Source organism: Podarcis erhardii, assembly GCF_964252035.2.
Source record: "Podarcis erhardii genome assembly, chromosome: 8".
NCBI classification, from domain to species: Eukaryota; Metazoa; Chordata; class Lepidosauria; order Squamata; family Lacertidae; genus Podarcis; species Podarcis erhardii.
This window is the reverse complement of record NC_138499.1, coordinates 35058386-35077231: the sequence shown is the minus strand read 5'-3', so window position 1 is coordinate 35077231 and position 18846 is coordinate 35058386. Positions and strand designations below refer to the sequence as shown.

General features: G+C 41.2%; 1 protein-coding gene across 5 annotated transcripts in view; it reads right to left on the bottom strand.

The window, feature by feature from the left end:
* CPA6 (carboxypeptidase A6) overlaps window positions 1-18551 on the bottom strand; it is a 52703-nt gene extending 34152 nt beyond the window's left edge. The window contains exons 1-2 of one of the 5 annotated variants that reach the window (XM_081874495.1): window positions 18477-18551; window positions 2566-2641 (exon numbers count right to left, since the gene is read on the bottom strand). In XM_081874495.1, the coding sequence (XP_081730621.1) occupies window positions 2566-2641; window positions 18477-18547 (147 nt within the window). In that variant the 5' untranslated portion in view covers window positions 18548-18551. Of the gene's footprint in view, window positions 1-2271; window positions 2538-2565; window positions 2642-11658; window positions 11730-17454; window positions 18165-18476 lie in introns of those variants that run through there. The other 4 variants (XM_081874494.1, XM_081874497.1, XM_081874496.1 and 1 more) reach the window with 4 other exon arrangements.
* Window positions 18552-18846: the final 295 nt, after the last annotated feature.

Here is an 18846-nt window from a genome sequence, read left to right as displayed (position 1 = left end):
CATTTTTCTCCTGGGGGAAAACATGGTTGCAGAGATTTGAACGAGGCATTGCACAGAATACATAAATTTGTCAAAGAATAGTAGCTTTACAAATTTGCCCAAGTACAGTGTGTTCACTTGGTGGAAAACACAAAAATGCCAAGGGTAAACTGAGAATGAACCAATTAGAATAAACCTTTTGTGGGCTTACATTTCTTTAGGTATAAACAAGTTCCTTCTTGGATAGATTCTCAACTTTATTACACTGGTTTCAAATTTATTTGCTTTTTCCCTTGAGGAAGGAAGAATGTTGGTAACGTGATAGGTGACTTAGATTTACAACATAAGCCAGAAGCACTCAGTATGTGCTTCTTAAAACATGTCTGCATTCTAAGGTCTCAAATTTACCTTGAAGGTAATCATAAAATTAAAGCAATTTGTATGTTATTGCTATCCTTTGGCTCTTTCACTCTTCAGCTTATCAACCTTTGTTGTGCTGATAGATTTGTAGAGGCAGAAATATGTGGCTGTTTTGCATGGTGTTTGGGGATGGTGGAAGCGATGTTACCCTGCCCTCTCTCAGATAGCAACTGGCTGGATCACAGGATGGCTACGTGTCCCACTTTGAAGAGGACAATCCTTGGTTTGAAGGACTGGCAGGGCGTAGTTCTCTACTGGAATGTTTGCAGGTCCTAGTTTAAAGATAGGTAAAGGTAAAGGGACCCCTGAACATTAGGTCCAGTCGTGACCGACTCTGGGGTAGCGGTACTCATCTCGCTTTATTGGCCGAAAGAGCTGGCGTTTGTCCGTAGACAGCTTCTGGGTCATGTGGCCAGCATGACTAAGCCGCTTCTGGCGAACCAGAGCAGCACATGGAAACGCCGTTTACCTTCCCACAGGAGCAGTACCTATTTATCTACTTGCACTTTGACGTGCTAGGTTGGCAGGAGCTGGGACTGAACAACGGGAGCTCACCCCGTCGCGGGGATTCGAACTGCTGACCTTCTGATTGGCAAGTCCTAGGCTCTGTGGTTTAACCCACAGCGCCACCCGCGTCCCAGTTTAAAGATAAAGAGCAATAATAAGGGAGAAAAGGAGGGCTCTTGGGTTTGTCCATCAATGATCAGCACCTGGTCCATAAACTGAGCAACCACACAGGTCACTTGATCACAGTCTTCCCCATGATGGTAAGATGATTGTGTATGTGTATATTATCTCCTCCTCTTTATGGTGAAACATCTCCTCTATTTTGGCAATGTATAAGTGGCCACCCTATTTGATATCCCTGTGGGGAGGTCATGCTTGAAGGATATCTATCTATCTATCATCTATCTATCCATCTATCTATCATTTTCTATCTGGTATCAGGCATGCCTGTATTTAAAAATACAGAAAACATTTAAAAATACAGATACTCAGAAATTCCTCATATGATAACATTGGTTCTTGACATTCTTGATCATCATCTCTTACTTTTGTTCTTTATTTCTTGCTGTGCCGATAAGACTCTATTTTTCCCTAAGTTACACACACGGAGACAATAGTCTCCTATTTATAAGTGATGTACTGCTAGAAAAGCATTGCAAAGATGCTTTGGAGGAAATTGTTCATGATTGTACACAGCTACTGCTCATAAAAGTAAAAAATGTTTGTTGCTTAAAAAGGATTACAATAATATTAGAGGCATGCTTAATACAGAACTATATAAACGGTGTCGAAGTATGGGAATCAGGCAGGGTTCATACAGTATAAAAATATGTTTTCCTGACACCTCTCGCCCTGTCTTTTGCAAATGGCTTGTAACTAAGCACAGAACAAACTCTGTGGGGAAGGACTACCGCTTAGCTGTACAGTGCATGTTTTGCAAACAGGTGGTTCCAGAATCCATCCCTGGTATCTTCATTTAAAACAATCAGGCAAGCAATTTGGAAGTTCCTGCCATAATTCTGAGCTAAATGGAAGAATAGTCTGATCTTGTATGAAGTAGCTTCTTATGCTATGGATTCCTATCAATCAAGCTGCATTCCTGTATTTATTTATAATTTATATACCACTTGATTGTAAAAACAACAATCTCAAAGCAGTTTCCTTTGGGGATAATCAGTTAGCGGCAGTAGGTGGGGCCAGAGACAAAAGTGGGAAGGGTTCGCAGGATTGCTTTGTTCTGGTCTCACCCTCACTTTCTTTGTCAGCCCATCTGTCTCATGTTTTTCTCCATTTCTCCACCACAACAACAACCACTACCACCCTTCAGTTCTTCTAGCCTCCCTAAGCATTCATTCATGTTCTTACATTTATATAATGCCTCTTTGAATGCAATGTAATGTGCATATGGCTCCCAGAAAGCCTGTAGCTGCCATCTAAGCTCTTAACAGACCCAGAAGGACTTAGCTTCAGCAACTTGGTGGCCACAAGAGCCTTCAGACCACAAGCCGGAATGAATAGATAGATGATAGATAGATAGACAGAGATTGAGACAGAGATATGTGTGTCAATGATCCTTCAGAACATATTTAAAAACCTCTGATGAAACACTCTGCTCATTCTGTCCCTCAGTCCACAGCAATCCTAGGCCCCCAAACTCACCTCAAGTTGTTGAGAAAGGATCTTCAGTGTCTTTGCTGCTTTCTCATTCTCAGGAACAACCCGTAGCACTTTATCCCTGTTAAGGAATACAGTACTGAAATGAAACCCTAAGTATTCTTTTTTTCAAAAAGAAACATTAGTAAGATGCACGGAGGATAACAATAAAAATGTAGATGCAGACTTAAACTATAGCTTACATACCTATCACAAATCAGTATCACCTTTTTATGTCAATGTCTTGAATAATTCATACCATCACCTGAAGAAATGTGAACGCTCCCGTTAGAGTTGTTAAAAAGCATGAAGAGCTGTGAATATTTGCTTCTTGTTGTTCTTATTAATTCTGGAAACAGTGGGGGGGGGGAGAGAGAGATCATCTCTCCCTAACCAATAATAAAGTATTAACAAAGAAACACCAAAACTTAAGAGCTATTGTATAAAGGAAATAGCTTGGAGATGTGTAAACAGATAAAAACCTGATTCTGAAGCACTGTAGCTCAAAGGATATTGTCAGATAGGGAACAGATATTGGAAGTGACTGGTGACCTACAAAAATCTTAATTATATTGGGTATGTGCCTGCTTCAGATGGATTAATACAGAAATAGAAAACTGGGGCCTTCCTGATGATTTTCTGGACTGCAATTCCCATACCCTTTACCATTGGCTATACTGGCTAGAGTTGATGGAAGTTCAACAGTATATATATGGTCACATGTTCTCACTCAGTCTTAATATATTTTGTGGTAAAAGTAAAATGCTACATTTCCTCCCTTCTTGGCTATTCAAGATCCCTCTTAAGATCTTATTTTAAAAGGTCTGATATTTGAAATACTAGAGCTCATCAACCACAAATTATTTGCACCCTTTGAAAGCCTAGTGTCAAGACTTGAGATTATTTAATTCCTTATGCCAGATTCTCCACTGCCTCACATCTTGTGTCTGTGCATATTGAACATAAATTGACACCGTTTAGTCTACACAGTGACAAACACTTGCAGAAGTTGCAATGCACTTGAGAATTAGCCCATGTTTCTGGAATGCTGAATGCTTTGCTAGCTCAGGCCTGTAGTTAACGTAAGAAGCGAGTCAATTAAAGTGACCTCCTTGATCTCTGGGTGGGTAAAGCAGATAACGGTACTTAAAAAACAAACTAAATAATATAGGGTGTTTATAACAAATATGCCAGGATCTTCACATTCCTCTTCAACTGTTGGCAGTTTACACAGAGACCTTAATTTACAGACATGAAGGCTTGTGTTTACTTTTGTCCACTTAAACTGCCAACAACTGAAGAAGGGACTCTTTGAGTTTGCTATTTGTTCTATATAAATTACCAGCAGCTTCATCACCAGCATTGCTTGGGAATTACCCAAAAAATCAATGTTGTTTTGAAATCAGAGTTTTAAATCACCACAGTTTTGAAAGGTTCAGTCTTGATTCAAAATGGTGTCCAAGTAAATCTGAACATAGACAAAAACCTGCTCCTTGATCTCAAGAACCATGCCAAATTTGGTTGTGATTTCTTAAAAGGTGTCCAAATGCATAGCAAACAGACAAACACTTTCCAAAATATACAGTAGACGTGCATAGGTCAAAATAAAGCTTCTCTTGCTTTTCTTCTGTTGATCATAGGTTTTTCTGGTCCTCAATATTTTCAAAGCACCTTCCTTTGTTACAAACGTTATTGGCATCCAATATCAGTGAAATCTGTGTGTATGCTAATAAGTTATGTAAGCACTTTCTGCGCCAACAGGACTCATGTGGTTCTTGTTAAGTTGTGGGCGAACATATCAGACGACACAGCGATAATTCCAAAGCAGCTCTTTATTTGTAAGCTGGAACAGAACTGAACTGAGGAGCTCAGTCAGCCTACTTATATAGAGCTCCACTAGAATGCAACAGTAACCATTTTCTGTAACTAGCCAATCACTGAACGTCACTTTCGATCCTTCATTTGCATACAAACTATCCAATCACTGAACGTCACTTTCGATCCTTCATTTGCATAACTATCTACAGTATCCCCCTGCTGGCCCAGGGTGAGAACTTCAGTACATAACAGTTCTCTTCCAATTCTAGTTGCTTTTGAAGAAATAAAAATGGTGAGTGGCGTGACAGCTAGTATGTTCACAGCCCGTGTCCCTTAAAAGACAAAAAACAAACCTGAGTTGGCCACAACAGGAGGGAGGTTGATGTTGAGCAGGGGCAGCCAAAATACTGCCCTTCAAATGCTTGGGAATAAAAAACCCATTATCCTTGACCATTGGCTATGCTGGTTGGGCGTGATCATAGTTGCAGTCTAAAGCATCTGGAGGATGCCAGCATCGGGAGGATACACCCCTGGTGTAGAGGAACAGAAGTTTTCTAGGTACGGGGCAAGCACAAGTGTGGATAGTTGATAGAGGTTGGAGGAGAAAAAGGGGAAGAAGGTCTCGGTTAAGTGTGGTCGGATTTGAGGTTTTAATGAAACATTATCCTCTCTTCCACATACTGACAGCGCTGCTTATAAGCAAGCATATGGATGTGCTTTAAAGAGTATGCAGATTATAGCTTTATAGTTAATAAATCACTTTAGAGGGTGATGAGAAGATTAAATTAGTGACTCTGAAAAGGAAAGCTATTCACTGTTTGCATCACCAGCAGTAATTTACTTAATTCAGCAGTCAGACATACAGCCCCAGGCCCAATCCCTATGATACTTATACTTCAACCACCCACACATAACCTCATTACGGAGGGTTACGTATAAGTGCCTCTAGCTAGCTTACAAATGTGTATATATTTTTTTCAAACTGAGGACCCTACAGGGGAACTATATAGTGCTAGATATAATCTCACAGGTATTTGGAAAAATATGTTTAAATTGAGAGAAGGAGGGAAAAATAATACTGAATTTTTAAAACCACCTTTCCATATCAATAAATGAATGTGGTTATTAGCGCAGACAGGCAAGATTTGCAAAATGTGCCTCATACTTTCTTAGGCATTGCCTGAGCTTCAGATTCCCAGACTCTCACTGATGCCAGATAAAGTTAACAAGGCACATAACTGCCTACGAGCTTGAGGCTATATGCGCTTGAAGAATTTTATCCACACTTGCTTCCAAATTAATTCAAACCCAGCTATGCCCACCTAAGGCTCTTTTATGCAATTATGTGCATGCTCTTACTCGTATTACTGGAACGTTAACATACACAGCACCCTGAGGGTCAGCTATCTCATTGGTCTCAGGTGTATCTGTATGGAGCAAAATGTATGGACTGCACAGTTTTCCCACATGAAAATTTCCCAAGCAGTTTGACTCAAGTCAACCCCATTAAGAACCCACCTACTGGGAGCAAGCAGTAGGTTCTTGATTCTTGCTTCACAAGGTGACGACTTCTCATACTTCCAAATTAGTACTGTACATATACTGTAACATTTTCTCATGCAGGTGTATTCTGAGGCCTGTTTTCCTCCTATGAGTCATGACTTGGTGTTGGGAGTCATGAACTGATAAATATACATGAACAAACATAACTCGAGTTTTCTAATTGGTACAGTGTACATCATTTGGTTCAGATGACAGAACAACTGCAAAGTGGCTTCACTGAAAAAGGTACAAGTTATATTAAAATGCAGCTGATGTATCTGAGAATATGCTGGCACCAAACAGTCAACCTCTTGAGAAAAGTCAAGTTTTATGCTCAGCTGTTGCAATATAATATCCCCTCCCCTCCAATTTGAAATGTATAAATCTGTTTTTCTGCTAATGAGCAGAGAACACATCTTGTTTTCCCTTTAGCTGCACTGCGCATCATGTCTTGTTGTGAACTGCTGAGATAAAAGCACTTAAGTGTTTAATCCGAAGCAGAGAGAAAACTGATCATGACAGTTTCATGCTGCTTCACACAAATTCTAATATACACATCGTGTTTTACTGCAAGCTAGTTGATAGTGCATTAGCCTGTCAGAGGTGTGGAGGCAATAAGACACCTGCAGATCAGTTGCTAAATCCAGAGATTAAACTTGGTATTCTTCAGATAGCTAGACTTTTGATAGCTAGTCCTTTCTCTTTTCACCATGGAGATGATATGTACTTAATAACAATATGTAATTTTAATTAGGCTCAAATGTATGAAGGCTTATTAATGACTTTAGGATTAAGGCTAGAATATCAAGTGACCAAAATGAAATGGTTGACCCGGTTTCCTGATTTCAATATTTTTTTTAACAAAGACTTTTTCTAGAATTGGAATTTAGGAATCAGGGATTTGTACCACTGGGATAACTTCCACAGGAAACCTTATCTCAATGTGCAGTGGCGTAGCGTGGGTTGTCAGCACCCGGGGCAAGGCAAGTAATTTGCACCCCCTAACCCATGGATTTGTGCCCCCTGACCCTAACCCCCAGATGTTGCACCCGGTGCAGCCAGCCCCCCCTGCACCCCTCACGCTTTTTTTTAAAAAAAATAAATTTTTATTTGTTTTCCAAACACATAATTAAAAACAAACAATAAACAAACTAAAAACATACAAACATATAAACATGTATAATTCCGTTATCTTGTTTTCATACACCTTATTTCTCCGACTTCCCCGTACCTCCCTTTTACTGCATCCTTATTTTTTACATTTCTTTAGCAACTCTCAATGCACCCCCCACGCTAGGCCACTGTCAATGTGGGAAAAAGATGTGAGTAGATACTGTATTCATTTTGCCAAAAATGTAGTTCTATTGGATCTACTTTAAATTATTTACATAATTCATCCAACATAAGATTTTCAAAAGACTTTTTAATGATTTGCTGTATGCATTTTTAACTCTTTTAAGATATGTTTACTAATGTAAACTAAATTTACATTATATACTGTATGTATCTACAATTTCAATCCTGCAAATTCAAGGCAGCAGCTGAGTTGCTGTTTAGCTAAATACTCCTTAACACTGCTCCTTCTTGTCAATTATTGAAAGTGCAGCTTCTGATGCAACTGTTATTTATACAAGTTTTACTGGAAATGAAAGTTAACATACAATAGATTTTTCCAAAGTTAATAACTGATCCCATTGGTTTCAATGGGATTTGAGACTGCTTAACTTTGGCTGGATTTTCTCTATAATAATTTATATCATTGGTTTAGGCAAGAGACCCTAAATAATGGCATAATTGTAATGTTATTGCTTCCCATGGATTATTAATTTAGTTTTGAGAAATGTATACCTTATGGCTTGATCCAATTAGTTACTCAGCTAGCAGAACAATTTATAGGCTTGGGATGGAAAATACTTTGTTGGTAAACATCAGATTTGTCTATTCATGTCCTAAGCACTTTGATTTTTTTAAAAATTGTTTGTTTGCTTGATTAATAAATAAAATTTATACACTGCTTGATTGTAAAAAATAAATAAAGTGATTTACAAAAAAGATAGCTAGGAGGAGGGGCTCCTGTGGGTGCCAGCGAAGACCTCTTCAACTACCTGTGAATGCACTACTACTGTAGGTTTGGGGAACCAGTGACTCTCCAGCTGTTACTGGACTATAACTCCCATCATCCCTAACCATTGGCCATGCAGGCTGGGGTTCATGGGAGTTGGAGTTCAACACATCTGGATGGCGTCAGATTCTTGAACTACAGGGAAATAATTCATGAGTGATGTTGACGACAGTTGGTCTGTTTAATGTAACATTGTAAGAGTTTACCTCTTTTTAAACAAGAAAAAAGGCAAGTGATCTCTGCTTAAAATTAACACGCTGATTATTCCAGTATGGCTTGTCCCTGATATTCCTTTGTTGTAGGGCAACATCTGGTACCTAACTGCCAGTTGAAAGGTAAGTACCGCACATGCAATTTGATTGTGCAGCAAAAGCTGCCAGCTTTCAGTCCTTTACTGCACACAATAAAATCTTTTTGGAATAGTTAATTTTACGCTATCTCTTTTCTTTTTCTCCAAGGCATTGTGCAGTCCTTGTTCCATTCCAATACCATTTCAGCTGTGCTTCTGCTATTCCTACAGTTGTTAAAATGGAAAAGAAACTTGTCTCTCTCACTTTGTAATATGCCACATACACATTTCATGAAGATCAGCATACTTTCTGTTAACTTTTATAAGACAAAGGTGAAAAACTGGATAGATGCAACACTTTTAGGCTATGTCTATATCTAAAAACAAACGTTTCTCATTCAAATGCCTATGCCATTAGATCTTTTCAGTGAGTGATCAATTTAAAATAGGCTGTCCCTCTGTATTTTTACTAGGAACTAAGTTCCACAGTGGTAGACAGCAAGGTATTAATTAGGCAGCAAACTGAGGTAATGTAGCTTCCCCCACCTTTGACACCTACACATTAGGTGCAGATGTTTGCCTATGTGCTTAGAGAACACCATGTGAATAGGTTTTCCTGGAGGCTGGAATCCTGTCCAATTAAAAATTCCACTGCACAGTGTCTAGAGATCTATGAGCATAGGCTTTCCTTCTGCAGAAATCCATGCCTAGGTGAGTGTGGAGCCATGGGAAGCCTTGTGCTCTTGGAGCCAGTAGCACAGCCTCACTGTCCCCCTCATCACAGGGAACCCCGCTTCACATGTATAAAGCTTGAAGGGGGCTACTGAGAGACTCCCAAGTTTCAGTGAACATAGTAGGGCTTTCTAACAAATAACCAGGTTAAGAACATAAGAAGAACGCTGCTGGATCAGACCAAAGGCCTACCTAGTCCAGCATTCTGTTCTCATAGTGGCCAACTAGGTCCTATGGCAAGTCCCCAAGCAGGGCATGAGTGCAAGAACACAACTCTTCCCGGTTGTGTTCCCCATCAACCAGGATTCAGAGCCACCTCCAATATTGAGGACACATGGTCTTATCATCCATGACTTTGTCTAATCTACTCTGAAAATTCTACATTTTGGAGGCTGCCACAACATTTGTAGTACCGCAGACCCTCCAAGTGTCTTTGTTTTCCAGGGACATGCCTGATTTACAGAAGCTGTCCTGGTTTCTGATTTGATCCCAGAATCTCCCGCTTTCCCTCAGCATGTCCCTATTTTTATTGGAGAAATGTTGGAGGATACGGGGTTATCCAACTCCCAAGCCTGTCTGAAGGCAATCCAGTATAGGGAAGTTTTTGTAAATGTTTAGTGTTTTATTATGTTTTTATATATGTTGGAAACTGGCCAGAGTGCCCAATAAGATGTGTGGCGTAAAATTATTATCAAGGAATGAAACGTCCCTATTTTCATTGGATAAAAGTTGGAGGGCATGGTACTAAGTTCCATAGATTAACCATGTGGTGTATTTTAGATTTATAAGCACCCCCACCCCCAGACACTGTGTTAAATGCTTAGGGTGTTACTCTGAAAGGATTCACTCTGGGAGCCAGGGATAACATATTTCCCAATGCATTTTTTACTTTTAAGTAGTTCTAGGGATCACTCATCTGATAAGAGCAGTGGCATAGGGGAGGAAAATTACTGTATCCCCCCATAAACTTTGGGTCAGGGGCCTGCTTCCCTTACCTTTTGTAATACTGCTTAGCTACTCTTTCTAAAACTAAAGGGGTGTTTAGTTTTATTAACATTGGTAGGAATACAGTTAGAGGTTGTGTATTTAAGCCCTCTACTTTTCCCTCCACAATTCAAAACCAGCTTCGGAGGTGGTCTCTAGATCAGGAAAATGGCATGGGGAAAGGGTTAACTCTCCCGGCCCCCCAATGTCATCGCTCCACTCAAATCCAGAACACCCTGCAACTGCTTTAAAGGATAAAGACATAAATGTTGAGAGATCCCATCATGTATTGTGCCATTTTACAGGTAAAATGTTTTAGATGGTTGTTATTGTTGTAAGTCTTAACTGGAGGAAAGCTACTAAAACCTGCAATCACCTGGGAATTACTGTATTACCCAATTTATAGCTGAAAATGATCGCAAAAACAATTTATAGGTTCAGAGTTGAGTGAACAAGACCCCAAGGAATACTTCTAGTTCCTGCAGTAAGCCTGGTAGGGTACTATGTGGATGTCTGAGAAACAAGCAAGTTAAAAATTAGATCTCCAATAGCTAACCTTAGCTGTTGATAAAAATGAATAGTTGCTAAAGGAGAGCGTCTGATGAACAGTACTAAAGCCATTTTGGACAATACAATAAACCATAGTTTAGCATGACAAGAATGAACTGCAGGCACTGGGCTTTCACACTCCTCTTTCTTTAGTGCAGCTACAAAGGGTTTGGGAAACTGTGGCTTTTATTTTTGCTTAAACATAATAGGCCATGTCATATTAATCTTAAGTATGGTTAGGAAACAGGCCAATTTCAAACAACAGTTTGTGAAGTTGGCTTATTTGCACTAACCATGAAAGACACACAAAACTGTGGTTCATTTAAAATGGAAGCTGAAACTTCCAATCTCGTGACCGTGCAGGAGAAGGAGAGGGCAGGTGGCAATGTGCAGACCCAGAGGAAAGAAGGCTTGATACACTTAAACCAATTTAATGGTCTTGCCTTCCAAGGATTTCTGGACCCAGTACTGAAAGGGTGAAACTTGAGCTGGAGAAGAGGAGGTTAAGGGGTGATATGATAGCCATGTTCAAATATATAAAAGGATGTCACATAGAGGAGGGAGAAAGGCTGTTTTCTGCTGCTCCAGAGAAGCGGACACGGAGCAATGGATCCAAACTACAAGAAAGAAGATTCCACCTAAACATTAGGAAGAACTTCCTGACAGTAAGAGCTGTTCGACAGTGGAATTTGCTGCCTAGGAGTGTGGTGGAGTCTCCTTCTTTGGAGGTCTTTAAGCAGAGGCTTGACAACCATATGTCAGGAGTGCTCTGATGGTGTTTCCTGGTTGGCAGGGGGTTGGACTCGATGGCCCTTGTGGTCTCTTCCAACTCTATGATTCTATGATTCTATGATTCTATGAGCTAATACTTGATGCATCTGAGGAAATGGGCTGTAGCACATGAAAGCGGCGTGCCAATTAAAAATAATCAGAATTCACCCACAACTTCAAGTGCCCACACCTCTATTTTTACAACATATCTGACACTCATTTTAAAGTACTGACTTCCAAGGTAAAACTCTTACAGTTTAGGGTTAAAATGAAAACCTATTTTTCAACCTACATGGCGATCGGTTCCTTTGAGGTATGCATTTCAGGAAGGATCTGCTCTGACATCATGATGGATTGCAACAGTAGGATTACAGATGTTGGGGAGAGAGAGAGAGAGAGAGAGAGAGAGAGAGAGAGAGAGAGGGAGAAGGAACACTCTACAATCAACTTTTTTCCAAGTGTAAGCAACAAAGCAGATAAGGACAAGTCGAGCACTGTACCTGCTTGGATGAATGAGATAATAAGAACTTACATTTTGTAAACAACAACAACAACAATTTTATTATTCATACCCCACCCATTTGGCTGGTTTTCCCCAGCCACTCTGGGTGGCTTCCAACAAAATATTAAAATACAATTGTGCGTCAAACATTAAAAGCTTCCCTAAACAGGGAAGATAGGAAACAGTGCTCATTCCATCAACAATGATGGAGTCCAACAAAGTCCAACTCCATCTGCTGCTCTTGAATTGTCTCCGTTCCAGGTGGTTTTATAAGAATTACTATTTGACTTGTGCTTGAGTTTGCTTTTTTCCTCCGGCCTCCCTTCTTTTTTCTTTTGTGCCTTATCTTTTCAACAGTAATACTGCAAATAGAAACTGTTTTAACTGAGTATATGTAAGCCTTCTGAGGAGGCTTTTTGGCTGAAGAATGGGATGCAACGACTCTGCACAAACAAACAAACAGAGAGGAAGGGCCGTGGGGATGGGGAGGTCAGTGTGGTGCAAATGCACTACCAGGACGACTGGACTGGTTCTGCCTATGTGTTTCCACCACACTGATCTCACCACTACCTTTCCCTCCCAGTAAGCAGCAGCAATGCAGCTGTCAGGAGGTTAGGTGAGCACTGCTGCCCACTACTGATTAAGTTTATATATTGTGAGCTCTGGCTCTCTCTGCTATTTTTGTTTTTTTGATTCCGCTTTTAGACTTGGCTGTTTTGGGTTATTTTTGTACTTGTTTACACTTTGTTGGCCATCAGTTCCTTTTTGGATGGGAACAGTAGTGCATACATTGTTTTATAAATAATTGCATCAAATTTTTATTTTGAAAAATTCATCTTATTTACAGTCATCTTCAGAATTCAATTTATTCTTCTTATATAAACAGAATGGAAGTCCCACCCCCACCCCCGCACAAGTTCTGTACATAGTCCAAGGCTGAAATCCTATGTACACTTACTTAAGAGTAAGTCTCCCTGAAGTTAGTGGAACTTTTCTGAGCTAACTGTATAAGGAATGTGTTGTAAGGCAATCATATGACTCTTGTTGAGATCTTTGATTGATCAAGAATTTACTGCCAAACAAATCTTCTTCTGGAAAATGGTGACTCTTCCAATAACCACTGTATAATAACAAAGCTTTTACAAGGGTATACTGCCTGCCCAGTTTTAACTAGTATCTAAAACCTTTAACGTTTAAAGTAAAAACTATCACTTAAAATTAAAAGATAAATGATAAATGGATCTCTCTTTGGTGCCTGCTTGAGAACACTTTTATGAATAATTCCTAAATAGTATGGATGTTTGACAAGAATCTATTTTTATCCTGCATTATAGTATTCACAAACTTTATAAAAAGAAGCTCATGTCAATCATCGGATTCTACTTTGCTTAATACAATAAATTGCACATTGTAATTTATAAGCTACATAACCAACTTACTCCAGTGCAATCCCACTGAAGTTAGGTTAAGACTGTGTATTCATTTTATTGTTAAGTAGTTTTGGTGGTTCCGCCTCAGCAATTTCCAGAGTACAGTGGTACCTCGGGTTAAGTACTTAATTCGTTCCGGAGGTCCGTACTTAACCTGAAACTGTTCTTAACCCGAAGCCCCACTTTAGCTAATGGGGCCTCCTGCTGCTGCCACGCTGCCGGAGCACAATTTCTGTTCTCATCCTGAAGCAAAGTTCTTAACCTGAAGCACTATTTCTGGGTTAGCGGAGTCTGTAACCTGAAGCATATGTAACCTGAGGTACCACTGTAGTTTGACAATTAATCCCTCTGGGAATTGTAGCTCTGTGAGGGGAATAAGGTTCTCCTAACAACTCTCAGCACCCTGCAGTTCCCAGAATTACTTGGGGGAAGCCATGCCTGTTTAAGGTAGCATGATACTGCTTTAAATGTATAGCACAGATGAAGCAAGAAATTGCATGGCCATCTGTCAGGGATGCAATAATCCTGCACTGAGCGGGGGTGGGGTGGGATTAAATTACCTCAAAGGCCCCTTCCAACTCCCAAATTTTATACTTCTCTGAGGACAGAGGTTTGCATTTACCACAACAGAAGAGTAACAACAACATGGATTCATTGTTCAAGAGCCCTGAAGCACTTTTACAGTATGACTGAGAAAAACAGAGAGAGAAATAACTATGGTAGTTACAAAAAGGGATTTGATGTGGTGGGAAACTTTAAACCTGAAGGCTTCATCGAAGCCTAAAGGCAACTTAAATAATGTGGACATGCTTTTATTGTTCACAAAGGGTACTAATTTCATTGTACTTGCGACAACTGCTCTCTACAATTTTTTTAATCCCCTCAATAGCTGAAGTTCTAGCTTGCCTATCGTTCCTCCAGTGAACTTTGTTCCTGTGCTACTAATCACAAGCCTAAGCAATCTTCTTGCAGCATTCTTTCAGTTTTTGGCCTCTCTTGACATCATCAGGAAGGGTCAAAATTGTGGGGGGTTGTTTTTCACCAGGAAGATACCTGCAAGTAGGCACTGGACTCAGACCAGAAAGCAGCTGTCATGTGTTAAGTGCTCTGTCACTGCTAGTGACCTAGGGGTGAAATCCTTTATATCGTATTACCATGTACTTTCTTTTCCTAAAGTGTATGGAATGTTTTTTAAACTTCAGTGAATGATTGTGTTTTAACTGTGGAATCCGCATGCCTAGCCTTAGTACATTAATAAAAATGAAAAGGGCAAGGCCATTCTGACTTCCTTCTTGAACCACCTAAAAAAGCACCACTTTGAATGAATACTACACAGATTATACACTGAAAAAGGTATCGTTTTACTAGCATTGCTCTATAAGCTAAGCAATTTCTGAAGCCACAGCCAGTTATTTTGAGAACATGCACTATCTGGTTGTCCACACTAAAGAGAATTAAAGTGGGGAAGGAGTACTGTATTTTTCCGTGTATAAGACTAGGTTTCCCCCCTAAAAATAATGTCAAAAATTAGGGGGCGTCTTATACACGGATACATCTCCCCCATTTTCTTAAATCTGAGTCTCCCAAAATAGGGGGTGTCTTATACATGGAGGCGTCTTATAGAAGGAAAAATACAGTAGGTAAATTATTGGCATTTAACAGAAGAGCCTACTGCAATAATGATAGTCAATGCTCAACTTTGTTTAAAGCATCTTTCCAATATGAGACATTTCCCTTGTATTCCAGGGTCACTTGTGAATTTTTCCCCCCCTTGTCTATTTTGCAAAAAGCAGGTTGCAAACTACCGGTATGTGATACAGGATGCATAATTGTTAATGCCAACTGTGTATTTTTTTTAAAGGCACTTAAACACAAAAATATAATACTGAACCACTTAAGGAAGCATATTTGTAGTTCAGTTGGCTGTGCTTTGGCTGGGGACATGGGAAGGTGTTCTATATTGTGTCTGATTATCTCTGTATTATCTACCCTGGCGGGTAGCAGCTTTCCAGGGCCTCCGATGAAATCTTTCCCCCATTTCCTAGTCTTTCTTCTACATAATATACATGAGCCATGGTATCTGCCCTAGTTCCCAGCTATGGAAGTGCTAAGACTACAGCTATTGAGGAAAGGATTTTGCATTTGTACTAAAGCTAGTTGTAGTTAGGAGCTTCCACTATAGCAGAGGTGGGGAACCTTTGGCTTGCCGGATGTGGCTGGACTAAAACTCCTTCCATCCCTAATCATTAGTGATAGCGGAATCCAAAAAATACCTAAAAGGCCACAGGGTCCCCATCCCTGCTAAGCTGAAGCTAGCGCTGATAAAAGGTATCAGAAAAATTCAAAAGCGGAAGTTGGATTTGCACAGCAGCTGTTCTGGGCTTCAAGGAATTATTTGACTACATTAGTCAAACGACAATCTCCACAACTGGGATGGAGAGAACTCTGTTGCTCTGGCCTGGCGGTGGACTTAAAGTTTCTGCTCCGTCCTGCTCTAAGTATTATCTGCCATTCCATCTTGGGGAGGTGGGTAGGGGGTGGAACATATTGTATTTTCACCTGCATCTTCCTCTTGCCAGTATCATGCCAGCCTAGTTCTTATGTCATTTCACACCTATTTGGTTACTTGCTTATGGGCCTTAAAACGTTTTATTTTATTTGTTTGTTTTCAGAACGTATGCCCTGCATTCTCATCAAGGTTTCAAGACGGCTAGCAACAAAAACATGTACAAGAAAAAAAGAGAACAAAATTTAATTGTAGTCTGTCATGTTATGCTTGTGAGTCACACAGAGAGCAATGCCGTGGAGGGGCTTATAGATGTTAATAACAACAATCTGGATCAATCCATTTTGGTTTAATCAGTGGCCACCTCTATTAGCATAGGTTGTCCATCATTAATATCAATGGGTCTTCCATCTGAGTAAATGTTAAGGCTGCAACCCTGTGGACAAGTTTGTGGGAATTGAGCTAAAAGACAAAAAATAATTCACTTCAAAAGGAATCTTCATTTCTGTTCTGGCTACTTTTCTGTGTGCTTCAAGCCTTAGGATTCAGTCTTATATACTGTACACATTTAACTGGGAGTAAGTTCTGTTTAGCTCAACAAGACTTACTTGTCTGACATAGGTCAGCTTGCACTGCCAATTCCGAGAGCTGTGGTTTGCCACGATGCATTGCCATTTGTAAATTCAAATTATTGCATGCAGTGCCATTTTTCTAGAAAAAGAAGTGCCAGAACTCACCATGGCTATCTCCCTTGTTCTCTTATAATGGCACCAGCACCCACCTGAGAGGTGCAGGAACTGAGTTCTGGCAAGTTCCAGCTGGGGGGGGGGGAGGAAGCCCTGCACAACATCATCTAATGTGAAAAGGATCTAGGAGTCTTAGCAGACCACAAGCTTAACAAGAGTCAACAGTATAATGCAGCAGCAAAAAAAAAGCTGATGCAATTTAGGCTGCATCAACTGGAGTCTAACAACCAAATCAAGAGAAGTCATAATCTTGCTCTATTCTGCCTTGGTCAGACTCCACTTTGAGTCCTGTGTCCAGTTCTGGGCACCACAGTTCATGAAGGATATTGACAAGCTGGAAGGTCTGCAGAGAAGGGTGACTATGATGCTAAAAGGGTCTGGAAACCAAGCCTTATCAGCAAAGTAGAATGCCTATTAGCATTCATACTTTCAGGTGTATATTCCTGAAGACTCAAGGGCTTTCTGCAAGGAACCTCCGTACATTGCAGAACTCAGTTCAGTCCCCAGCCAGCATGGCCAGCGGCCAAGGAGGATGAGACTTTTAGACATCCCTAGAATTGCACTGGCCATCCTGAAAATCCAACAACATCTCGAAAGCCTCGGTTCCTTCACCCCTGCCTGAAGTAATTAAATAAGTGAGATATGAACAATCAAGGTCCTCCGACGCTAAATCCAAGAGCACAATTATAACGATTCACAATTCCCCAACAGTGGCTGCCATCAGCCCGTGCAAAGTGCAAGATGAGAGCAAGAGAGGCGCTACTTCCGCGCCCTGGTGCGCCTCCCGACGTTGCTCGCATGAGCCCCAGCCAGCACGCCCAATGGTCAGGGATGAGGGGAGCTGGAGCGCAGCAGCCTCTGGAGAGGCAACTAGGTTGGAGAGGGCTGCGCTCGGCGCACTTACCCAGCGTAGCGGTTGCCGTAAGGGGAGCTTCGTCCTGCCACAGCCTGCAGGAGCAGCGGCAGCAGCAGCAGCAGCGGCCGGAGCGGGAGAAAAGGCGCGGGCGCCGCCGCCTGAAGTTTCATGGTCGCGTCGTGGTCGGAGCCAGGATGGAGCTGCCCTGCGCGCCCCTCCGCCTCTGCCGGGCGTACAAAGGAGCCGGCCCGCCGGAGCCAGGAGGCGGGAGGGAGGAGCAGCAGCGTGGATCAGCCTCCACCCCCGGCGCGCTTTTCTTTTCTGGGAGGGGCGCGGGGAGCGGGGGGGGGGGCGCCTGGCTGTTTTGAGGCTGGAGCAACAGGCAAGTTCACTGGGAAGAAAGTTGAGCGCGCTTCTCCAGTCGGGGGGGGGGGGGGGGGCTCGACGGAGACCAATCGAGGAGGCGCGCAATTTTTTAAGCGGAGTCCAAAGAGCGCAATTGAGGATACATATATACAACCTGAGTCCACATTGGAGGGGCTCACAGCATTAACACCCCGAGAAGGACTTATTTCTCTCATAGCCTAAGCCTTGGATTCAAGCAGAAATTAAGCTAGGCAACAGGAAGATACAATGAGAGGCAAAGGAGGTGCTGTGGGATTGGTGGACGTCAATGTTTGTTTTCCTTTTAAGTGTTTATATTATTAATTTGTAAGATTTGGATTTTTATATGCTTGTTTTTGTGTATTGTTATTTTTTGTGTTTGTTGTTGTTGTGTGGAAAATACTAATAAAAGTTACTATTTAATAAATTATAATAATAATAAAAAGAAATTAAGCTTGGCTTTCCCTCTCGTCCTTCTTCCTTCTGCCTGCTGGTAGCCACCCCTCTCTCTCCTTCTCTCTCTCTCTCTCTCTCTCTCACACACACACACATATATACACACCCCTCAGCTAGTGCTTTTGTCCTCCTGACTATCAACAAGTTGAGGGAGAGGGGCCTACCCATTTGACGTCTGGCACGGAGCCACTTCCTTTGTTACCCTAATGACCCTTCCTTAGGGCCATTACCAAGAAGCTGGCCTGGCCACTCCAACAACTGAATCCTTGCTGGATCCAGGAATTAGAACGGACTCAGACATACAGCCTAATCCTGCCTCCCGAACTCTCAGCAATATTTACTATTGATGGAGGATTGGCTTGTACCTTGTTTTGTCAGCTAACACACCCTCTTCCCCATCACTACACATGTAAAAGAGTAGTGCTGAAACAAAGATCAGCCATCTATATACTGAAAGCGTAACAAAGATAGAAGGGAAAGATATTTGACATGCACATACAAAATAAAAACATTCCCATGGGTGGCTTCTCTAAACAACTGTGATTCTTCAAGGGCTTTAATTTCAGCTGAGCTCTTGGTGGCAAAAGCTAAGTTTCACTC